Here is a 25,919-nt window from a genome sequence, read left to right on the forward strand (position 1 = left end):
TATTTAAATTATTAATGCTTCATGTGCACCATACTGGTTGGACAGTTGTATGTTTTTTTTTTTCCCACTATGTACACTATATGCACCAATTTATTGATGGTAGCACAACCAGTCTGGTAGTAGACCTTTACAAGCTCTGGGTACTCAGCCTATGGTATACATTTGTACAGCTGGTATTCAGCTTTCTAATTTGTTTGTATCTAGGGTCTAAGTGATTGGAACAAGCCCTAAGGGGACCACTGCAATAGTTTTTTTTGTTTCACTTTTTAATAAATTTTTGCCTAGTTGCAGACCCCGTGGGCTATGCCCTACAGGTATATATTACCGTAGCATCCTAGCGCAGTGGTATATTCATTTATGCTTATATCTAGTTCTTATTTCACGATACCAGGGGTGTTGTTGCCATTTGCTGCTTTGATGCTTTTTTTGGGTCATGACCCACTAGCTAGCATAGGTGGTTTTTAGCTCTAATATCTTGCATGGCATTTTCATGTGCATAGAATGATTATTAATACACCAGTTCTGCGTCATTGTTCTCAGTAGCACATGTCCTGTTTACGCTGAATTGTGCTGTTGAAAACAAATATTTTTACGCAATCTTAAAAATGACTTCAACCAATGAACTAGCCTTTTTGTACAGACTGATTGGGAAACAGGTGTTCCTAGGGAAAGAACGCCATTAGGTTTTGGGAATGCTAACTTTACAAAAATATAGCTCTTGGGTGCCTCTTGCATTCACTGAGCCCTAGAGGTGACCCCATTTTGTAAACCACTCTTCATGGACTTCACATAAGGATATAATATTCATTTACAACCCACAGGTGTTTTTACAGAAATTAAAGCACAGTAAATTTTACAGAGGCATTTGCATTACTTAAGTAATTTCTGTGCTCAACTTGCCTTATTGTAAAAATACAACCTTTCAATTATGCGGTTTTTAGGTGTAAAAATACTCTAGACATGAGCCCTTTTGGATGTCTAGGATAAAGATTAGGCCACAGATCAAAGCACAATGTGCGTTTGAGGCTATGGTCATTTACATAGCAGAGGCTAACAATTGTAGAGCTTTGAGATAAAATAAAGAAATCCCTAAGATTTGAACCCTATCTTGGAATAGGCACCCTATAAGGTATTCATCTTGGGGTATAGTGACCATTTTTACCCCACAAGTTATGTTCTAGAAATTGGCTTGCTGTGAAAATTGTCCATTTTGCTGCACAATGCGTTGTGCCTAACTTGTGCTTCTGGAGACTCATTCCTCCTGTACAGCAATACCATACGTGCTGTTAACTTCTATTTGGGAACACTGCGGGACTCTGAAAGCCAAATGTCTCTCCCCTCCATTCGGAGTGTGGATTGTTTTGTTTTTCTTTGAAAGCATCAGAGCTGTCAAGACCCGGGGTCTTCCGTGGGCGTAACACTACGCAACACAGGGTGAGGGTAAAACAGTGTGGCAATACTTTATTGAACCAAAAAAACAGACAATAAACAGAACCGTCCCAGCAAATACCCAAGATGGTACAACATTAGTCTCACCCTTCCACTCTGCCCTCCTGGGAGAGAACAGTTGCGACTTTGGGACTTACAGGGCCAACTACCTCAACCAGTGGCCCCCCGCTTCTGGCGGGCCCCCACAGAAGGTAGCTGCAAGCTTAGAAAGCTAGCAATCCATCAAGGTACGAGGCCAGGAGACCTGAGGGTCCCACTCTGGACTCTGAGCGTTTCCATGGGGCCAGATGACTGGCTTGTCCCAATCTGGCTTCCCCAACTGTCTCCAACTGTCTCCATCGGTCTCCATGGGTTCCAGGCGACTGGATGGTCCCTCCTGGCAACCTCAAGCAACATATCCATGGGGCCAGGTGACTTCTTCGTCCCAACCTGGTCTCTCCAAACGTATCCATGGGCTCTGATGGTTAATGGAGCAGATCTGTATCTTTCCAGTCAGGGCCGATACCCTTAGACTGGAATCATGTAGAATCCAAATCTGTGTCTCTGGATGGAGCTGCCATGCTATCCATCTACTGTCCAGAAGGATGTCTTTTTCTCCTTGTAAAATCTTTTTTCAATCTGTTTCAAGTCTCTTAGCAGGATAGAAAAGCCCTTTTTATATTTACATATAGAGGTCAAATGTCAGTCACGGGTCAGAGGTAAAGGTGCAGGGCTCACTCAGGTCTCATTGTTTTAGCTAATCAATTTATATAGCTGGTAAATAGTGGGCTCTTTAAATCAACATTCAGCTGGCTTTTTAGTACAATATGTAATTAGCATATTAGCCAACATCATTGTTTCCAAACCCATGAGGAGATAACAATCAGAAATATACAAATACTGGTCTGTCCTTCTTGAAATACACATACTTGTACAAGTCAACAGAAACACAAAATAGTGTGTTTCTGTTGACTTAACAAATCGAATTGTCTGGCTAATTAAGATTTTAAGCTGTATCGTCACAAGGGTATAATCTTTTTCAATTGGGTGGCACCTCCTATCATAATGACTTCTGCATTTCATTTTAAATCTATATCTTTTTTTTTCTTTTTTTCTGCATTTACATCAGTGGTAACTTGGATGCTATAAAAAAAAAAAAAAGTGCACCGCTGAATTGCTTACTTTTTGGCTGCTTCTTTAGCTCCATATGCAGGACAAGTCTCTAAAATCTTATCCTCATTTCTGCATCTTACTGCTCACCTTAAGGGGGGTCTAGCATACTATTTAGGCAAAAAATGATAGCCATTTAAATAAATTCTGTACCCTCTGAAAGCCATCACAATTGTAATTTTCCATTACATATTGCTGTATTTATTTTTTTGCAGGATGAGTTTTGTTTTAACCCACTTTTTCAACATATGACATACATTTACATAATTCTTTGAAGCAGGATCGCTCATAAACTTGGCCTTCGTTATACAGCCATCATCTTTCTTTAACTGCTGCTGATGGAGCTGATCTTGGTACAATGCTATTAACCTGTTAAATGCCATGCTAAATCTGTGAAGGCGGCTTTTACAGCGCACGGCCCATGGTGCCAATGGGCTACGGTGACTACCAGGTTTTGCTGAATACCACTCTGCCAATTATGACTGTTCTCCACTCTGTTCTATTACAAACCTAAGATATAATGTGTATAAAGCAATTGCAAATATATATGGTAATGGAATAAATTATCAATGACAAGGCGCTCTATGGATGTTTGATATACCAAGCCCATGATATGAAATTCAGGCTCCCAAAATGCTGTCAATGGCAACAGCCGATTCTAAATGCTTAAAGGGGCCTTCATTATTCGCCTTACAGCACTACCTCATACTCTCTTGACACAATCACGAGGCGTCAGTGGTTGCTAAGACAACCCAAGGCTAAGTCATGGCCTCTGGGTCTTTAAACTATGGTGTCCTGTTTAGACACTGCTTATGAAGGCCTAACATGTAAAGCAAAAAATAACAGGAGCGCACTTTGTGAAAGAACCTGGTGGTCTAGTGGATTATAAGATCAGGTGCCAATTGGCCACTTATCTAATGGGGTTGTGCAGGGGTGCACAACCCCAGTTTACGCTTAAATCTGGGGAGGCTGGTTCCCACTCAGGATGTTGCTTGCCGCTGCCCGTTAATGGCGTTTCCAAGTTCTGATCACGTGGTAGGGGACCGGATGTACGTCACCGTAGGTCCTTCTGACAAGGAGGAGTTTATCCAGTCACAGCAGATCCTTTAGTATCTCCAATATGGGATAGGATCAACCCAAAGCTGCTTCTGCTGCTTTCCCTCAGGTGGAGGGATGAAACAATTGAGATATAATATTAAAGCGGTCTATGGAGCGCTAGGGTAATGATCACTATGGGAACAGGATTATGGCTTTACAAACCTTTTATTAACCCTCTCCACAATGTGTTTCTATAGTGCTTACTATCTTAATTGAAATGCATTGTGGAGAGGGTTAAAAGGTTTTGTAAAACCATAATCCTGTTCCCATAGCGATCATTACCCTAGCGCTCCATAGACCGCTTTAATATTATCTCAAATATGAAGGCCTAACAGGCCTACTGTCAGAGTAAAATGCTCCAGTCACATACTTTGTGCACGATATCAGGCAATTTGTATTTTGGTATATGCTTTAGTAAATTAAAACCTACAGTTTTTATTGAAAATATATACATAAAACGCCATTAAAAATAAGCAGTAAAAACCTGATCTACAACAAGGACTATGTGGAGAGATGCATGAAGTCATATAAATAACTGGAAATGCCGAAGAACTGAGTTCGCTTACCAGAATCTAAGTGCAAACAAACACATTGCTAAATCCTATGTGTAATCCTCGGGCACCCATATGTACATTTCTAGGCGTATAAAATTGAATATAAGCATTAAGGAAAATACCAAATTTCATTTACTTACAAATCTTTCGTTTACTGAAAATGAGGGGCGGCCCCGGTCTAAATCTTGCATCGGGGCACATCACTCTAGCTATGCCACTGCATGCAAGATACCCTTTTGTAAAGTGGTACAAATATGTAACTAAACTTAGTATTCTGAGGCTGCACAGTTTTTCGCACCAATTTATACAAAGGATGTTTTAAACTATATTTATCTATGAGAACATAAATTTTTAAAGGCAGTAATGCACTTTAGACTAGCATAAGCTGAGGTTAACTGAGAACATATAACAATCCTGGGGTTGTCATAATGGCAGACTTTAGGGGAAAAAAGAGGCTCAGATAGGAGCATCAATAAATTATAGACATGGTGTATATAGAATATATTGTTCTCTAATGATGCTCTTATCTGAGTCTTTTTTTTTTTCTTCCCCCAGAACTCCACTATTTATAAGCTCCCTGAAAAGTTTGTAAGCCTATAGTTTGAGCAAGTTATACTGAAATTAAAATACAGAATAAACACAAGCAAATATGTCCGCTAGGAAACTCTTTAGTGAGCCAAGCTTTAGTGACTTGTTCCATTATACACAACATTCTGCATAGTAGTAGAATGACAGGGACCCCATAGCCACACTCGCACAAGCCCCATTTTTATAGTTTAGTCTAGGATGGCTTGTTCTCCTGGCCCCCCACAACCCTTCTTTTTGTCTTGGTCCCATTACATGTACTGTATATTGGTGTCAAAGTTGAGCTGTGGAAACACGAGCTGGTTTAGTCTGCCTGTCTGCGCAGTTCTTTTCCTGGATGGTGATTGGAAGCGACTGCTAAAGCCATGGCGTTGGCAAGTACGGTTAATATTTGCAAAGGTTCATGTTAAAGGTCTGAGACTACAATCTGTCTTTTTGGATTTGATTAAGAAGTGAAGCTTTAAAGGAAATAGCGCACACAAAGTAAAATCCTAATGGTGGAGGACAAAGACAATCTGTGTTGCTCACCACTTATACAGTAGTTTCCAGCTGCCTCTGGACTGCGAGAGTAACTCCACCACAAGAACCAGAGGTGGAAGAAATGCGTTAAAAATGGGCTGCGCTGCTGGAATGAAAATTTCTTGGTTGAGCAACCTATGGTGATAACTTGTGGACCGGTGAGGGTCCGACTAGTAGAACCCACGCACTTAGAGGCACAGCACTATGAAAAACTCCATTGGAATACAGCTGTTGCCCCTTATATCCAACACTGCTTGTTTCATTCTTTTTGGGACTACCGGAGTTGGCTGCCATTGCATTCTGATAGAGCATTTTGGGGCCCCAATTGCTGGAAAGGTGTTCCAACTTTTAAACCCCCACTGGTCTAATTTTCTGTTAAAGGATAGGCAATAAATTGCAGGATTACTTTGATAGGGAACAACCTACAGTTCAAATAGTTTTGTCTTCTAATAAATACTGTGGGCATACTTTTGAAAAGACTACTTGTCTGCCACCAATGATCATGAATAATCAGAAATACTAAACTTTTTGTATCCTTTAAATTAGAGCGATGTCTTGAAGACCATGAATTGGTATTGCAAATTCAATCCATGATGACAAGTGAAAGCAAGTTTCTGTTCAGAAAGAATTATGCAAAATATGAATTTTTCAAAAATCCTGTGGTAAGAAGGCCATATTTAAGACTACTGTATTGTGATTGAAATGTAAATAACCCTTTTAATTACTTTTTTCTTTTCAGGTCAGCAAAATGTAATAATTTCAAGGTCACCTGTCTGGTCTGGATTCCACATAAAAGTAAAAGCACAGCCTGTTGGGGGTGGTGATTGGCATTTAGAGCATGTGGGTGTCACAGGTAGCAGTCATTGGTGGAAGGAGAAAATGTTTTAATCGTTCCTTACCCAGCTGCTCTCCAGTCATGGTTGTTCTCTGATCATACCCACTGAGTTGATTAACAGCCCACTCAGTACATTTACAGGGTAAGGGGGACATCAATGAACTGAATGCGTGAATAACAGCTGTGACTGGTCGGTGCTGCCCCGATGATTGGAAAGGAGCAGAGCACAGCACAATTATCACATTTTCTCCTTTAATCAGTGACTGCTATATATGACTTACGCATGCTTTGAATACTAATCACATCTTGCATGCTTTGCTTTTTACTTTCGTGAGGAATCTGGAGTTCATGGATTTCATTGGGTCGATCACACAGGAGAGGGGGCCTTGTGTCTCTTGTCTGCTAGCTGCATTAACGTTCTTGCAATCTAGTTGGAGCATATCGGTTCTTGTGGTCAGACATGCCTACCTTGTCTTCTCACCCCCATATCAGCTCTGCCAGTGACTTGTATAATAACAGAGCTTTTCTTCTTAAATGGAGTTCCTACGCATGCCTCAGTTACAGGGAAGTTACAGTGAAACACTGCGCAATAAAGATGTAATGTCCCCAGTTTTTTTGTTGCCTCTAAGGAAACCTATTTAACAAATATGTAATCATGAAATGTATTTAAAAGCTTAATTTAAAAAAGGCAAATTAATCTGGTTTAGTATGAAACTGGAACGTTGTCAAATGAGTTTTGGAAATTTTTTTTATATTTGCCAGTAGAAAAAATGACATTTTCTCACAAAATAAACAACCGGATTGGTGTAAAAATATTTTTTATGGCTGCTAAAATGTGGAGAAGCATAAAGTGGCCCATAATTAAGGTCTTATTAGAAGTCCTGGTCTATAATGGAGTTTTCCCACAAACAAGTAATTTTAATAACTAGATTTTGAAATTTCCACAATTGTAGGTGTTTAAATAAAATGTTCCTGTGCTGAGATAATCTTATAAATACGCTCCTGTGTGATGGCTGTGTGTGACCCTCAGTATACTCTTTTGCTTCCTCCCTGCCCAGGAGCTGTGGTATGATCAGACCATGTTCCTGCACAGTCAGACACAGCCATTACACAGTAGATAGCAGGGGCACATTTAGAAGATTATCTCAGCACAGGAACATTTTATTTAAACACATATAATTGTGTATAACCCCTCCTCTGCCATTGATTGACACTTTTCTGTGTATATGCAGAAAGTTGCCTCTGTTATGAGGCGGTGATGAGCAGCTTAAAAATATTGAAAATTACAAAGACATGAGCTGATCATTTAAGAGGATTAGCAGAGCTGTGGCAGATGAAACGGTTTAATCAAAGCTACAGCAAGAAGCAGTTAGTTACCTATACATCATGAGCATTTAAATACAGATCCATAAAATGGATTACTATTATAATTTTATGGATGATGGACACTGCTAGGGATCTGTCACAAATATCAATAAACCATAGACTAAAGTGGCATCTGTTTTAACCCATTTGTCATAAGCCTTCTTTTTGTGTATACTATTAGGCTACGTTCCCACGATGAGCTTTTATTGCTCCGGATTACAGTTCTAAGAAAGTGGATGGAATGTATAGAAACCTCATGCCTACTGTGCTTCTTTTTAACGCAGCATAAACTGACCTGCGGTGCATGTTTCAAATCCACATCATGTCAATTTCTCTTGCGGGTACGCGGAGTTTTCTGTGTGGCATTTCTCCATAGGCTTGCATTAGGTGCAGAAATTTCACAGGTAAACATACGTGTGCTTTAAGAGTTTCCGCAGCAGAAATGCATGTAATCCGCACCCAAGTATGCCAATAAAGTTTTGTGAAGGCCAAATACCAGGAGGTTTCAAAAACAAAGCTGCTTCATTTATATCATGACACCAACAGACAAACGCAGCATAAAAAAGCTATGAAAACGCATATTATAGAAACACCATGCAATAAAAAAACACAACTAACCGAATTTAAATAGGTGCAGAAATTATGCAACTTCAAAACCTCATCGTGGGAATGTAGCCTTAGAGGTGGGCCAATAGACATATGCATTGACTAATGAAGCTCCCTAAAGTTATATTTAGCATGCATTTTCGGAACTTTCCCAGCATACATGCTAAACATAACCTATGTAATGTGAATGGTAACCGTTTTATTGTGTTTCACAGGCTTAACAGTTTAAATGATGTGCTGACTTTTTTTGTTCCTTTTTTGAAAGAATTTCTTTCCAGAACAGATGGTAGCATGGTGTCAGCAATCAAATGGTAGCATTCCCAAATCTGAATTACTCCAGGTAAAGCTAATGCCTATTTACTGATTTAAAACTTATTTGTTCTGCAATTGTATTGTATATTGTATTTGTATTGTGTATCTTTTTGGAGATGTTCCCAAAGACTTTCTCATAAAGGTTAGGTTTCTTGAGTGTTAAGAATATAGCACGTAGTCCATGATTTGCCAATTAAATCAGGTATGACTTCAGTTCTTCAGTCTTTTTTGTATGAACGATGTGACATACAATTGATCAAGCTCATGGGACTCAATTTAATGTGTATTGGTATGTAGAAATGAAGGAAAGCACCAAAAGATGCTGCTAGAACAGAGATGGACTTGGATGTGAAAAGCCTTTTATTTTGGCAACACTTTTCAGTTAGTTCTTTCATTTTTCTTTTTTTTTTTTTTTTTTTTTTTTTTTAAGTTTGATTAGTGTGACAATATCTGGAGCTTAAAATGTGTGTAGCCAAAGCCTTACCTTGCCTAAAGAGATTTTCTCAAGTTCTCAGTAGCTGAGACCTGTGCAGTCTTGTTAGTCTTTTTACCTAGTTTCTGGTAGGGCGGGCACTACTCCTTGAGGGACAGTTCTTTCGAGTAGTAGAGCTGTACTGTAGTATTACAGAGACTAGACTGCTCCGTCCAAGTTTTGCTAGAACACATCAGTGGCTTGTTCTGAAGTATTCACTGTTATCACAATATTTACACAGATAACAGGGCATTTGAAAAAGCTTACAGATCCATACAGTTAGAGCAGTGATTAGGAGAACTGGTCTCAGAGAAAATGAGGATGATTCAGGCTGGTGATTTTGCATTGCCTATAATAACACCTTGTCAGGAGCAAAAAGTGAGGGGCGAGGGAGTTGAGCACATATATCTCAATGGGCAATAAAGAGGTGAGAGGTATGTTAGGAGTTAACTTCTATCCTTGAATGTAACTACTACACTCTCTGCCTGGTTTGGACAGGTACTAGTGGCTAAGTTTCATGGAAACCAGCTGTAGACTATGAAAGATCAAAAAGCTTTAATTGCAGGAGAATGACAGCAAAAAGCATAAAATAGAAAAAGCAATGCAATTGCAAATTGAATCCCTTAATAAAACCCTTAACATAACTTCTCTTCCTGTTTTGTCTGCCTATAAATTTATCAATAACCTATTTTGATTTAAAAAAATTAGTTTGTTTAGTTTAGCATTTAGTGTTGTGATGCTCTATGGAGTACATAAAATGCAAGAATGAAGACTTGTTTAGAGGCCCTGTCACCAGTTCAACAATGACCAGCTTTTCTTGTTCCTGCTGGACTCCTGAATATGCAATTTTTATTAATTTCTTTTTATTAATCTGTCTTATGGTTCCAGAGGTATGTGCCTTTTTATGTAGTGCTAATTTATGCAATAAAATAATATTAATAGTAATAATGCAGAGCAGCCTTAAAACAAACCCTGCTCCACACCACCTTTCCCCGGAGAACCCAATGAGCAACACCCCCTTTACTAAAGACCATAAAAATTGTTACTTTAATTACAAAAAACTCTGCATACTCGGGGGATTGGTGTCAATAAAATAAAAGCAATAAATAGCATTTTTTTGACAACTGGCCCTAAACAGCTCCTGTATTAAAGAAACTGTCAGCTTTTCTGGCATGCTGATTTTTCCATCCCTTAATAAAACCTGGTCATATTCCTCCTGCAAAGGCAGCAACTTGGACTTCTCGATCAATAAGGGGTGTCTTTATATTGTCAGCAGTGTTTGAAGGACACAGCCCTTTGAAATGGTAAATGACCATATCCAATTGTCCAGAAATCTTTAAAAAAAAAAAAACAGGAATGGCACAATTTCGAGTTCTGAGAAAGGTGCTCCAGAATTATTTACTAGCATTTCTGGCCTTCGCAAAGGACTTATTCGATGTCTTTTAAAAGTTTAATTTACGGGAGTCAAAAACTAGGTTGGCATTGACCGAATACCATCGACTAGTTGTCAGTAGACTAATAAAGCAAGTGTGATGAGCAGAATCGCCCTTCAATGCTTACCGTAATTCTATGTTCGCCTGCCTTTTTAAAGGGGTTTCAAACAAACAAAAGTTCATTTTAAAAATTGTCTGTCTGACCGTGTACGGAACATACCACATCTCCTGGGCAGGGGAGGAAGCAAAAGAGAATACAGCGAACCAAAAAGCTCTACAGATACTGGCTGGTGATGAGCTCATGCAGCCTTTATCTATCCCTCATCCCCTCAAGATGGCTGGACCATCATTGTAAATAAGCCCCTGTACTTTGTGTCACCCCCACATTGTAGATTGTAAGCTCTTAGGAGCAGGGTCGTCATTATTTTTGCTTTAATTATTGTATTATCTTTAGTTATGTTACTTATGACTGTTGAATATGAACCTCTGAATTGTAAAGCGCTGCGGAATATGTTGGCACTATATAGAGTATTATTAATACAGACATTACAGCAGGGGATCACAGAGGATTCATTTTCTGAGGTAAAACATTTCACTGCCTCCTTTTAAACAATGTTTTATCTCACAAAATGACTCCTCTGCGATCCCCTGCTGTAATATCTGTATTGTCTTTTGCTTCCTCCCCTGCCCAGGAGATGTGGTATGTTCCGGATAAAGACAATTTTTAAAATTAACTTTTGTTCGTGGGAAAAACCCTTAAGTTGAGTTTTAATGAGCTAATGTTTGTCACATTACAAGTAACCCATGTCGCTCACTTTAGGTATTGAACTTTGTTTCACTTTGTAATTGGTATATGTAGACTTGTATATGAATGTTTGACATTTTTAGTCTTGTGCTTAGCAGTTGCTAAAATTCATGCTAATCACACTCCCCACCTAACTTCCTCACAATATTCTTCCTTTTTCCAGAATTTTTTGAATGCCAACAGTTGTCCAGAAATACAAGGCTCTTTGTATGTTAAAGAGATTGGAAAAAAGTCTTGGAAGAAATTTTTTGTTTGTTTGAGACGCTCAGGTCTTTATTGCTCCACAAAAGGAACATCAAAGGTAAAGATATTGTACTTTTTAACTAAGTTTTGCAAGCAAAAACTAAAGGCGCCTGCTATAGAAAAAGGAAAAAAAAAAAAAAAACTTCCCTCGAACATGACTGGTGTAATCTGCATTACAGTAATGGATATGATTCCGAGCACACACATTGCACTTCTTGAGCTTTATTTGTATGACACTTGCCACAATAAGAAAGGCTGCTCTTTAAAAATTAAATGTCCGAAAAGACTCAACTGAAAATTAAAATAGTATATTTAACGCCTAAGCCGGTTTTCGCTTCCTTGAGAGCCCCATTTTACAAATCTGGCATGTTACTTTATATGGCAACAAGTTTGGAATACTTTTTACTTATTACAGTGATACTGAGATGTTTTCATAAAACTGGAGAAAAAAAAGGGTTCTTCTGCACTGCTGTTTAGAAAGAATGAAGGATGCCAATCCAATTTCAGGTGGCATGATCTTTAATTGTCTAAACTGACATATCCTATCAAGTCCTTACATTGAATTCTTACTATTATTTATTCTCTTAGCAATAAACCATATGACTTTAGGGTGTCTGGTAAGACTACTACTGAACCACTATACTACATTTAATATCCCTTTCCAGTTCTGTTTTCTTCTATATCTTGATGTGATTTGAGATTATCTATGTTAAGTATTGCATTTACTTTTCATACCATGCGGCAATAAAATAAATACAGCATTTATTTGAATTCATAAGTTTTTGCTGCATTTTGAACTAGGATGTGATTTAGAAATATCTATGCTCAATATTATATAGACCATATATTCTCTTATGGGCATGTCGGCTTATATTTACATACATTAATCCTCACATATGAATTTGTAATAGCAGCTTACACATTTTTTTGTACCTGCGCTAGTGGTTTTCGAATAGTTACTTCCACTGACAGTGTGGCTTATATTTATAAGCACACTACTTCTTACCACTAAAGAACACGCAAAGCAAAGTTCAAGTGTTTTTCGGTCACCCATGACAGCACCAACAAGAGAGGGGATCTGCCCTTCAAGGACAGGAAACCTTCAAGATTAAAAAAACAGCGCCTCTCTCCGCATCAGTGGTTTCCTGTCCTTGACGGGGGACCTTCTAGCTCGTTGGCGGCAGAAAACCAAGAAGATGAGCTTACTGATAGATTAGGGCAGTGCCAAGTCTCTGCTGTGGTCAGCGCTGCAGGGGGATCCGATGGGATCTCGCCCGTAGAGATGGCGGAGGTTTGCAGCACCTGTACCGCAAGGTGGCCGGCAACCACGAGTCCTGGAGGTGACGTCGCGGAGCTTGACCGGAAGTGACAAATTTGAAGTCTCGACGACGTGCATCGGGACCTTCTCACCCAGGATATTACTTCCGGGGGAGGTACCGGAAGCTGCAGGGCAATGTCGGCCGGTTATCCCACACCCCCCACAGGCACAATGGTACTTAAGGGAGGATCACCAGCCAGGCAGGGGCACAGTGTGATCAAGCATGGATTCACAGCAGCCCTCCCCACGCAACAGCAGCATACCATGCTGCAGAAGCAAGAGGAGATAGAGCAGCCGCAGCATGTCCAGCCTGAGCATCAAAAGCGCACCCAGGAGAAGCAACGTGTACCACAGGATAGGAGTTGAGCAGAGTGGAGTATGTAGCACTAGGGATTTAAGATCCAGCCGGCACAGCTCAAGCAGGATTGAAGATTCCGCGGTCTCCTGAGGAGAAATGTCCGATAATATCCTGCCTCCCGTTCCGGTACCCCTTTTGTCTGAGTGATATGTGAAAGTCGGCTTATTAATGAGGTCGGTCTCACTCTCACTCATACAGGAAAATCAAAACATAGGTTGTGTGCTCTGTGAAGAGGGGCTGGCTAAGGATTGGCTAAGAAAATTGTGTCAATCTCTGAGGGAGCTCTGAACTTTGCCTCAAATTTAAGCTCCTTCATTAGGACGGAAGTAAAGAAGTCACTGAGATCCTTTTCTCACTCAGGGGAAGCATCTTAGAGCTGCAGATCTAAACTGCCACCAACTCTTTCAGGTTCAGATTCTGACGAAGGAATTTTAAATGATTCCACGGAGTCTTCCTCATCCGATAGGGACTCGGGCACAGGCCACTGTTTCCTCTTGGAAGGCGTAGACAATTTGATTAAAGCCGTCCGGTCCACAATGGGTTTAGTTGACCAGAAAGCAAAAAAAATCCATTCAAGACATGTTTGGGACTTGAATCAGGAAGGTTCTGTTTTTTTCCCAATCTAATGACCAGTTACAAGGGCTCATTAAGAGTGGAAGGGGATGTTTTTTTTTCAGGTTTTTCCCCCCATCTTCCTTCAAAAGGAAATACCCTTTGAGGAGGCTACTGCATCCTGGAATAAAGCTCCGAAGTTGGATGTGGCGGTGTCCAAGGCTTCAAAAAGATCATCCCTGCCTATCGAGGAACAGGGTTACTAAAAGATCCCATGGAACAGAAAGGTCGATACCTTTCTTAAAGGTTCCTGGGAGTCATCTGCAGGGGCGCTAAAACCAGCCATAGCAGCAACCTGTACTGCCAGATCTCTCATGATTTGGTTACCGGTTAGCGGATCAATTAAACAATGCACCCCAAGACTCCATCCTAGAAACTCTCCTGGTCTTGAAAGGGGCCGCAGCCTTCTTGTCCGATGCCTCTGCGGATTCCGTTAGATTGGCAGCTAGGTCTGCAGCCCTATCTAATGCAAGCCGAAGAGCGGTCTGGTTGAAATGCTGCCCAGGAGATATGCAGACAAGAAAAAAATTGTACAACAAGCGAAAGAATACCTGCACCACCTATATAGCAGGAGGAACACAAAACCCATAATTTAGGCACAAATCCACAAATATGGTTATGGTGGTGCAATGCTTTGGAAAATGGAAAATAGCATTACAATGGAGAAAAAGGAAAAGCTGCACTCACCGTACCATTAAAAGAAATCCTTTATTTCATATCCATATAAAAATAATGGCTTGCAGGGAGGAGGAGTCCGTCCTCCTCGCCACACTCCCTGCATGCTGTTATTTTTATATGGATATGAAATTAAGTATTTATTTTAATGGTACGGTGAGTGCAGCTTTTCCTTTTTCTCTATTGTAAAGAAAGCAATTGTGCTCTTCCTTGTGAAGGAGACTGCTTATTCGGCACCACTCTGGATACTATCCTTGAGAAAGCGAGGGACAACAAGGGATTCCCCAAACCATCCTTTCCATCATTTAAGTAGTCCTTTCGGAGAAAGATTTAACCGAAAAAGAACGACCATGGAACAATCTAGATGAAAGGATCATTCCAGGAAGGGGAAAGGATTCCTGTTCGGCAGACCATCTCAAAGTAGGAAACCCCCCAAAGTGGCTCTGTATCCCAGGTGGGGGGAGGCTCTTACTCTTCCAGCCTGGGAAAGGATTTCTTCTAGCGCTTGGATCCCCAATTTAATAAGATTGGTATTGAGGCTGGAGTTTCTAAAGAACCCAGCAGAGAGAGATTCATCATGACCACTATAAGAACATCTCCTCCGGAACAGCAGGCATTGGAGAAAGGTGTTAAGCCTCCTAAAGTGTTTTACGGAAAGTACCACCGGCGGAAAGAGGGAAAGATTTTATTCCCCCTTGTTCCTTGTGAAAAAACAGACTATACATACGAGGGTGATAATCAACCTGAAAAGCCTGGACAAATTCTTAAACATACCATCATTCAAGATTAAATCAATAAGCTCAACGATGAGCTTTCTATTTCCTGGATGTTACATGGCTGTCCGGGATGTTACATGGCCGTCCTGGATCTGAGAGACTCATTATCATGTGCCAATCCATTCGACTTTTCAGAAATACCTCAGAGTGGCAATAACTGTACAAGGAGTCATCAGGCACTTTCAATACAGAGCCCTCCCCTTTGGCCTAGCAATGGCACCCTGCATATTCCCAAAACTTATAGCGGAAGTTATGGCCCATCTCAGGGAAAAAGGTTGATTATCCCCTACCTGGACGATTTTGTAATAGTTGAAAATTCTTACAATGATTGCATGAGTCTAGTGGAACATGTATGCACCATCTTAAAAAAAAAACTTAGGATGGTGTTTAAACCTAGAAAAATCTGTTACATCCACAGAGAACTCAGATATTTTTAGGCCTTACGTTGGACTCTGTTTGACAAGAGTGTCTCCTACCCAACCAAAAAAATTAAAAACTAAAAAACATTGTTTCAGCAGCAATAACAAATCCAGTAATGACTGAGGGTCAATGTCCCTTTTAGGTTCCCTCACCTCCTGTATCCCGGCTGTGAATTGGGCTCAGTTCCACACAAGAGTTGCAATGGGACATCCTGAAAAACGAAAGTTCCCTTCAGGGATTTCTAGAAGGCAAAACTGATGCTCCCTCAGAGTAATACTCGCTTCATTGGTGGTTAGGGGTGGACACTGTCCAGGAGGGTATACCCTGGGTTCCCCATATTACCAGAGTGATCATCAGACTCCAGTCCCAGGGGTTTGGGGGCTCATCTAGACAGCCTCTTGATACAAGGAACATGGTCAGAGTTGGCAAGACTGGGCTCCTCAAACATGTGGGAACTTTGTGCAGTAGAAAACACACTAATCAGTCTATTACACCTCTTACAAGGCCACCATGTAAGAATACTCTCCGACTACAAAGTTACAGTAGCATATATTAACCACCAAGAGGGAACTCGCTCAAAATCCCTAATGCAGATGGCGGGGCAGATCTTTACACTAGTGGGGGGGAAGATCCTGTCATTGTCCGCTCTTCATAACAGGGGGAAGGACAACACGAAAGCAGATTTTCTGAGCCGCAAACCGCTGTTAAAGGGGGAATGGTCACAGTTCAGTGTTCCATCAGTTAGTGACCATGTGGGGTTATCCAGAAATCGACCTCTTTGCAACCTGTCAGAACAGCAAGTTAAAAAAGTTCTATTCCTTTAGCCCAAGGGAAAACCCTCATCTAGTGGATGCCTTCCAGATCAAATGGGATTTCAGCCTGGCATATTCCTTTCTTCCGACATGTCTAGTTCCAGCAGTATTGAGGAAGATCTGGGAGGATGGGGAACGGGTGATACTCATAGCCCCCTTTTGGCCCAAGAGACCATGGTTCTATTGGCTGAGAAATATGTCCGTCACAGATCCCTGGATTCTTCCAGAGATCCGCGACCTTCTTGCTCAAGGTCCTATATTCCATCCTCAGGTGAAAGGGCTACACTTAACAGCTTGGAACTTGAGAGGTCATTACTAGAGCCCCAGGAGTCTCCTCAAATCTGGTTACTATCCTGCTAGGAAGTAGAAAACCGATCACTACAAAAACTTATGGTAGAACCTGGAAGCAATTTTTATCCACGGGGTCCTCAATAGGGGGGAAAAGTCTCCGTAAAAGCCATCTTGGAGTTTCTCCAGAAAGGGCTAGAAAAAGGTCTGGTGGTTAACACCTTTAAAGGTTCAGATTTTGAGCCCTGGGGGCCTTGTATAACTGTAATCTAGCAGGAAACAGATGGGTGGCTAGATTCGTTAAAGCATGCAGTAGTGCCAGGCCAGTCCCTATAATAAAAGTTCCTCCCTGGGATTTAAATTTAGTGCTGAATGCATTAACAGACTCTCCATTTGAGCCTCTTAGCTCATGGTCCATAAAATGACTTGCCTTAAAGACAATACTTCTCGTAGCCCTGACATCAGCACGTAGGGTGAGTGACTTACAGGCCCTTTCTGCAGATCCACCTTTCACCTTAATATTGGAAGATAGAGTAGTTTTGAAACCTGACTCAGCCTTCTTGCCGAAGGTTGTATCTAAATTTCACATGTCACAGGTGATGGCTCTACCATCCTTCTGTCCTAAAACTAGTAAGGAGGATAAATACCGCACCTTGGATGTTAGGGGCTGCCTTATACATTTAGCATCCACGAGCTCGTGGAGGAAGCATAGGGCTCTTTCTTTCAGGGTCCCAGGAAAGGAACAAAGGTTTCAAAAGATTTACTATCAAGGTGGATCAGAGAAGCCATCAAGATGGCCAATGGGGGTAGGCAGAGAACCTCCTGGCAACTTGAAAGCCCACTCTGCAAGAAAGATGGCAACGTCCTGGGCAGAAAGGTCGGATGTGCCCATTGTACAAATATGGCGGCCACATGGTCATCTCCATCCACCTTCTACAATCACTATTGGCTTGACCTTTCAGCCTCCTCTGATCTCACGTTTGAGAGAAGGGTTCAGCAGGCTGTGGTCCCTCCCTAATATACTCTTAATTCTCTTGTTGGTGCTGTCATGGGTGACCGAAATACACGTATATTACTTACCGGTAAGGTGTTTTTTTGGAACCCATAACAGCACTCTTATATTCCCTCCCGTTACTAAGGTGATCAACTTCCGCTAGGTGGGTGAAAGTTTGTATATATTTATAGTTTTGTAAGAATGATGTACTCTAACTGGCATGTCCTCTCATGCTCTGTAAACCACTAATGCGGAGAGAGGCGCCGCCCTTTTTATCTTGAAGGTTTCCTGTCCTTGAAGGGCGGATCCCCTCTCTCGATGGTGTTGTCATGGGTTCTGAAAAAACACATTACCGGTAAGTAATATACATGTTTTTATTTTGGGGCATTCCTGCAACATTTCATTTTTTTTTTTTTTTTTTTAGCACTAAATCTGTTATTTTGAATAAGAATATTTTCATGTCTTGTCATTATGATTTTTTGAATAATGTGCTTTCAAACTGCAACATGTGACATGCAATTCTTGACCTCTGGTGAAGTGCCACACCCCGGTCATATGATCCTTTTGTGTTATACGCGCCTTTTGTAAAGTTTTGTCTATTTATATCTGCCTATGCTGACTATCTTTATCGTGGTTTTGTCCTGATGAAGTTATATACTTCAAAACGCATTGACGAATAAAACCACCTGAAATTGGATTGGCATCCTTCATTTTTAGTTTTCTCCACTGCAGCGCAGAACAACCCATTTAAGTTCTATGCATTTATCTCCTCGTGGGTCTGCAGCAGTCTTAAGCCTTATAAATGGTTGTGTGCATACAACCCATTCAGGGGAGTGCAATCGTGCATATCTTTCTATATTGTTACCCAGAAAAGACCCTATTTGCACTTTGTCTCCTCTCCAGTTTCTCTGAGATGTTTTCATGACGCTTTGTACTTCATGATGGTCATGAATTTAGGTTGATAAAGTTTTTGTTTTTGAAAATATCAAAAATTTGGTGAAAAACGTGCAGTTTTCAAACTTTGAAGTTTGATGCATTTTTAACCTCTTCATCCCCAGGCCATTTTCCTTGTTTGCGCTTTAGTTTTTTGCTCCCCTTCTTCCCAGAGACATAACTTTTTTTTATTTTTCTATCAATATGGCCATGTGAGGGTGTGTGTTTTTGCTGTGCAAGTTGTACTTTTGAACGACACCATTGGTTTCATCATATCGTGTACTGAAAGGCGGAGAAAAATTCAAAGTGCAGTGAAATTGCAAAAAAATTCAATTCCACAGTTGTACATGTTAAAATATATATTTAACATGTTCACTAAATGCTAAAACTGACCGGCCATTAAGATTCCCCCGGTCATTACAAGTTCGTAGATAACAAACATGTATAGGTTCATTTTTATTTAAGCAGTGGGTGAAAAAAATCCAAAGTTTGTTAAAAAAAAAAAAAAAAAAAAAAGCATTTTTTTTCGGGATCTGGGGCAGGGTGAGGTCTTATTAGCACACCAAGCTGACATTTTATGGATACCATTTTGGGGTAGATCCATTGTTTTGCTCTCCCGTTATTGCATTTTATTACAATGTTGCAGCAATCAAAATGTAATTCTGGCAATTTTTATTTTATTTTTTTTCTCATTACACCGTTTACCGATTGGAATAATCCTTTCTATATATTGATCTGGCGATTCTGAATGCGGCGATATCAAATGTGTATTTTTTTTTTGTATCTTATTTTGAATGGGTCGAAAGGAGATGATTTAAACTTTTAGAATTTTTATCGGTCGACCGTGACAGCACCACGAGAGAGAGGGGATCTGCCCACCAAGGACAGGAAACCTACAGGCTTAAAAGGGGGCGGCCCTCTCTCTCGCCTCAGTTTGGTTTCCTGTCCTTGATTGAGGGAACCTTTTTACAGGCTCGTGGAAGAACCGGATGGCGACGGCTGTCGAGCAGCGCCCCTATCTGGGATCTGCTGCTCCAGCGTTCTGCCTATGCGGGTGCACCCCTATCTGGGAAAGGCACAGCATTTTGCACCGGATATGCAGGGGGCTGCGCCCCTATCTGGGGTGGCAGCCCTTTCATCTGCTTCAGCCAGGTTTGCGCCCCTTTCTGTGGAGGAGTCTGCCCCTGGTCTGATCCGGATTGCAGTGGGACTGCGCCCCTATCTGGGGTGGCAAGCCCACCATCGCCCTGGAGATGATGCAGGTTGCGTGGGATGTTGTCCCCATCGACACCCGGTGGAGGTCGGTGCGCTGGATATCTGGGGGGGCTGCTCCCCCGTTCTGGGGAAGCAGGCCATCGCTATTAGCAGGGCCTACCTTGGAGCGCCGGCGGCGTATGAAGCTTCCCGGTGCAAGGCTCCTGCGGGCGCGTACTTCCGGCCTCCTCCTGTAAGTCGAGGCCCGATGACGTCACCGCGCCTTGGGGCGATCACTTGACCGGAACCCGGAAGTCCGGTCACCTGCACCTAGATGTTAGTGCGGTATTAACTGCGGTGAGGGGGCGCCAAGCGTCCCTGTAGGAAGTTAAAAAAAAAAGTTGATTTAAAGCAGGTGGCTGAGGGGTGGATCAAGGGCTATTTAACTGGCCCAGGCACCACTGATCAGGGTTTCCCAGCTTCATTCTCCCTATCATGGAGTCTGATAATGAACAGCAGCTACTGCAGCAGCAAGTTGAGCAGCCGCCATCTCCACCATCTCGGCGGCTGTTTTGGATCCCCAAAAAGTGCATCGCCCTCGTGTTTCTGGTAATGCCCGGTCCCCGGGAAAACTAGGTTCGGCGTCTAAGTCCAGTCATCACGGCTCCAGCAGGATGGACGAATCTGCAGCCTCCAGGGATGATCCCCCGGCTGAGAAGGGTCCTTCCTCCAAATCGGTACCAGCCTTTTTGAGCCACCTGGGTAAGTGATCTTCAAGAAAGTTCACATAGTAATGGAGTATCCCTTCTCCCTTTCTAATTTTAATAGAGGAAGAAGTGTACCTCCAAGACCAAGCATATTCAGTGTGCATTGTGTAGCAACGTCCTTCCCGACTCGTATCTGAAAAAATCGTGTCAGTCCTGTATAAATCAAATGCTGGCAGAGGAGACCCCTAGCCTGACCTTGGGATTAAAAACCTTGGTCAAGTCTGAAATTAGTAAAATCCTCTCCAAAAAAACTAAAAGAAAGGTGGATACAGACCGTGAGATCTCCCCAGCCCCTGATGACTCCCTGTCGTCTGCTTATGAGTTGGACTCGGACGACGCAGCCTTTTCATCATCCACTTCCTCAGATAGTGGTGCGGGTCAGAATTGTTTTCCCCTTAATGGTCTCGATGGTTTAATTAAAGCAATTCGGTCAACCATGGGTATTAGATGCCAGACCGGAAAAATCAGTCCAGGATGTTATGTTCAGGGGGCTGGGACAAAGGGAAAAAAAGTTTTCCCTTTAACGATAAAATTCAGGACTTGATACGTAGAGAATGGAAAAGGCCAGAGAGAAAGGGTATTCTTCCTCGGTTCTTTAAAAGGAAATACCCCTTTGAAGACTCTGCTTCTTCCTCCTGGGAGAAAGCCCCCAGAATAGATGTGGCTATAGCTAAGGCATCTAAACGATCCTCTCTCCCCTTTGACGATATGGGGGCTCTTAAGGACCCTTTGGATAGGAAAGCTGACACTTTTCTGAAAGAGACCTGGGAGACATCTGCGGGGGCCTTAAAACCAGCGGTTGCCGCTACTTCTACCGCCAGGTCCCTAATGATATGGCTTGACCAACTTGAATCCCATCTGAAAAATAACACCCCCAGGAAGGAGATTTTATCAGATATGTCACTCCTACAGGGGGCAGCAGCCTTCCTGGCAGATGCCTCTGCGGATTCAGTCAGATTGGCAGCGACGTCAGCCGCCATGTCCAACTCAGCCCGTAGAGCCTTGTGGCTGAAATGTTGGCCAGGTGATATTCAAGCAAGAACGAGACTCTGTACTATTCCATGTGAAGGAGAGCATCTTTTTGGGCCTGTTCTGGACAAACTTCTGGATAAAGCTAGTTACAAAAAAGGTTTCCCTAGCTTGTCTATCCCCACTTATAAACATCCTTTCCATAGGAGAAGGTTTCTACGAAAAAGACCACAGAAGGGTCAGGAGAAATGGGAAGACCGCAGACTGAAAGGTAGAGGACTCCTATTAGGCTATTCTTCTTCTAACCAAGGTCCACCGGAAACTGAGTCAATGACTCGCAGCCCAGGTAGGGGGGAGGCTGTTGGGCTTCTTGCCTGCCTGGACAAAAATTTCTTCTAGTAACAGGATCCTTGATCTGGTAGGTTCCGGACTGAGGTTCGAGTTTCGGCAGATTCCTCGTGGGAGATTCATCTTGACCCCAAACCGTTCCTCAGCTTTAGAGCAGACGGCCCTACAAGTGGAAGTCCTGAACTTGGTCCATAAAGCGGTCCTAGTGGAAGTCCAGACAGCAGAAAGGGGGCTAGGATTCTACTCGCCTCTTTTTGGTTTCTAAGCCGGACGGGTCTTTTAGGTGCATCATTAACCTTAAAGCCCTTAATAAATTTTTGTTCGTTCCCACCTTGAAGATGGAATCCATTAAATCTACAATTAAGTTACTTTTTTCAGGCTGTTACATGGTAGTGTTAGGCCTAAAAGATGCCAATTACCATGTACCTATACATATGGATTTCCAGAAATACCTTAGGGTGGCTTTGATCATAGGTGCCGAAATTAAACATTTCCAGTTTAGAGCCTTACCTTTCGGTCTGGCCATAGCCCCCATGGTATTTACTAAGGTTATAGCGGAAGTCATGGCTCATGTTAGGGAACATAATATTTTAATTATCCCTTACCTGGATGATTTCTTGATAGTTGGATACTCGGCCTCCCAATGTGTTAATCATCTTAAATTGGTATCCTCCATCTTGGAAAGTCTGGGTTGGATCCTAAATCTAGAGAAGTCCAGGGTAGTTCCTTCAAAAATACAACAGTTCTTGGGTATCATGCTGGATTCAGACCTTCAGGCTGTGTGCACACGATGCGTTTTTTATGCGTTTCCGCAGCTGCGAAACGCATTAAAAACGCATGGTAGAAGGGCAGCAATGTTCCCCAATGGAAATCCGCATGTGCTGTGCCCATGCTGCGAATTTTTCCGCAGCGTTTGTTGCGCTCAAAAATCCGCAGAATGTCCATTAATTTTGCGGAAACGCGGCGTTTTCGCCGCCATTGACTTGCATTAGAACGCGCCAATTCCGCAAGACTGCATTTGTACTTGTGTTATTGGCGCGTTCTAATGTGCGGATGGTACCCGGGTGTGGAGGAGAGGAGAGTCTCATCCACACCCAGGTACCATTAAAAAATCTGTAAAAAAAGAATAAAATAAAAAATAAATGTATACTTACCTTCTGTCGGCCCGCGCACCGCTCCTGCTTGGTTCCCGGCACTTTGCAGTGAGTTGAAGGACCTGCGCTGACGTCAGAGTCATGGGACGGGTCACGTGACGCTGACGTCGGCAGGTCTTTCAATTCAATGTTGCCGGCAAGGGAGAACTGAGTGAGCAGGACACCGGGGGCCATCGGAGGGTAAAGTATACATTTATTTTTACCGTTCTCTCGGGTCACACTATATAAATCCATGCTGTTTGCATGGATTTATATAGTGTGAGCTAGTTGTCAAGCACTTTCCAGGTGGTGATAAAATCGCCTGGAAAGCGCTTGTCAATCCGCATGTGGAAACGCATGTTTTCCGCAGGAAAAACGCATGTACAATCCGCATGCGTTTTTCTGCCAGGGAGATGCAGAAATTTTCTGCATCGCGTGCACATAACCTCAAATATGTTTCCTCCCGGAAGCCAAAAAACAAAAGGTTAAAATTCTTGTAGAGAAAGCGTGATCAAACCCGGTCATGTCCCTTAGAGCTGCGATGTCCTTGTTGGGTACCCTGTCATCTTGCCTGCCAGCAGCTGATCTCTTGCCTGCCAGCAGCTGATCTCTTGCCTGCCAGCAGCTGATCTCTTGCCTGCCAGCAGCTGATCTCTTGCCTGCCAGCAGCTGATCTCTTGCCTGCCAGCAGCTGATCTCTTGCCTGCCAGCAGCTCCAGGATCAAAGACTATCTCGAGTTACCTGTGAGTACTGTGACAGACACCTATGTGAAGCTTCTCTTAGCAAGAAGTCTCTTCAAAGTCCCAAAAAAAAAAAAGGAAAGAAGCGAATACAATTTGCCAAAAAACACATCAACTGGCCTAAAGAAATGGAGAAACATTTTGTGGAGTGATGAAAGTAGAATTGTTCTTTTTGGGTCCAAGGGCTGCTAACAGTTCGTTGATGACCCCCAAACTCTGCATTCAAGCCTCAGTACACTCTGAAGACAGTGAAGCATGGTGGTGCAAGCATCATAATATGGGCATGTTTCTCTTACTATGGTTGCCGGTCATATTTACTGCATACCAGGGATCATGGACCAGTTTGCATATATTAACATACTAGAAGAGGTCATGTTGCCTTATGCTGAAGTGGATATGGCCTTGAAATGGGGGTTTCAACAAGACAACGACCCTAAACACACCAGTAAACGAGCCAAATCTTGGTTCCAGTCTAACAAAATTCAGGTTATGGAGTGGCCAGCCCAATCCCTGGACCTTAGTCAGATCACTTTTAGGGTGACATCAAAAATGCGGTTTCTGAGGCAAAGCCAACAAATGCCAAAAAGTTGTGGGATGTAGTCAGTCAAAGCATCCTGGGCTGGAATAACAGTAGACAGGTGCCAGAAGTTGGTTGACTCTATTCAACATAGATGTGAAGCAGTTCTAAAAAACTGTGGGTATACAACTAAATATTAGGTTCGTGATTCACAGGAATGCTAAATCCTCAAAAAAAGAGCACATATTGTGAGTTTATAAAGACAAATGCAGACACTATTTTTTTTACAACAACCCAATGTTCAATTTTTTGTTTTCTGTAAAGTAGTTACATTTCTCTTCATGTTTTAAATTAAAGTGTGCAGTGTTCCCAACGCAAGGAAATAAAAACTAGTATAAAGATTGTGCTTAACTCATGTTTTTGAACACACTATTATATTGAACACCACTGTACACGGGCATACTGAAGGACCTAGTGTCTACCATTTTTGTACACCCATGGGAGATGACCAATTATGAAGTACACTGAAATACTGTGAATTGATCAAGCAATTGCAGGTTACAGTGCCTTACCCCTTTTACGAACCCATACATTTTCCAAGAGCCATAATTTCTTTCATTTAAATTTTTTTTTTCCCCTTCAAAATGGCCACATGGGTACTCGTTTTCTGCAGGGAGAGTTGTAGTTTTGAACACGACCAGCAATTTTATCTGAAAATGTACGGGAAAAAAAATGAAGTGGTGGTTCATGGTTAAAAAAAAAAAAAAAATACATAATTTGTACTTTTGAATTCTGTTTTTATGGTGAACCAAACATGACTTGGCAATAGAATTCTCCACATCAGTAGGATTATAGCTACACCAATATTTTTTTTGTAGTTTCACCATTTTCTGAAACCTGTGGATATATACCATTATACGAATATTTTACATTTTTTGTTAAACTACTATTTTAAATGCAAACTAAAGAAGATGGCATCCCTAGAAAAAGAATTAAAATGCTTTGACCATAGAGACATGTTATACGAAGGTCCTGCAGACATGTTTGATTCAAATTCCAAACTTGTCAGTCAGTCTGCCCATTTAAAGAGTGATAAGTAGTCACTATGCTTCTTATCATGGTGTACTATGCTGAACATGGAGCAAAGAAACCTAAACGGGAGTTTGAGGTTAGAAAGAACATTATAGACAAACCTCTTAAAGGTAAACTCTAGAAGACAATCTTCACAGTTTAGTTTTTTCGCAAAGCCATTTTTTGTACTGCTAATGTTCACTACACTAAATTGTGTATTCAGAGGGATAATAAAGGAGTCCAGTCAACAGCAACACAGACTGAAAACCTCAAAAATTACCAGGAATAGAAGTACTCTGCTGGCTGAACGCCCTAATAAGCATTCAAATCCTGACCCCAAAAACCACCTGACAAACAGAAAATGGAGATATGCTATGGTGGTATTGCTGATATCCACCACTAACACAATAGAAAAACAGTATTGCTTTAATATTGCAAAAAAATAGAGCAAAGTGATACATCTAAATTGGTCACCCAGACATGTCCACAGCCAAAGAGGAGTGGTTTGATAGGGGCACAGAAGCTTGGTGTGTAGCTGCTTCAGGGGTACTGGTGCTAATAGTTTTTA

General features: G+C 41.8%; 1 protein-coding gene across 10 annotated transcripts in view; it reads left to right on the forward strand.

Annotated features, from left to right (window-relative positions):
- GRB10 (growth factor receptor bound protein 10) overlaps nucleotides 1-25,919 on the forward strand; it is a 302,376-nt gene that overhangs the window by 255,082 nt on the left and 21,375 nt on the right. For all 10 annotated transcript variants that reach the window (XM_073678334.1, XM_073678333.1, XM_073678326.1 and 7 more), the window contains 3 exons: nucleotides 5,901-6,016; nucleotides 8,426-8,500; nucleotides 11,346-11,483. In XM_073678334.1, the coding sequence (XP_073534435.1) occupies nucleotides 5,901-6,016; nucleotides 8,426-8,500; nucleotides 11,346-11,483 (329 nt within the window). The remainder of the gene's footprint in view (nucleotides 1-5,900; nucleotides 6,017-8,425; nucleotides 8,501-11,345; nucleotides 11,484-25,919) is intronic.

Source organism: Phyllobates terribilis, unplaced genomic scaffold, assembly GCF_046119375.1.
Source record: "Phyllobates terribilis strain yellow unplaced genomic scaffold, ASM4611937v1 Scaffold_4__5_contigs__length_816908805, whole genome shotgun sequence".
NCBI classification, from domain to species: Eukaryota; Metazoa; Chordata; class Amphibia; order Anura; family Dendrobatidae; genus Phyllobates; species Phyllobates terribilis.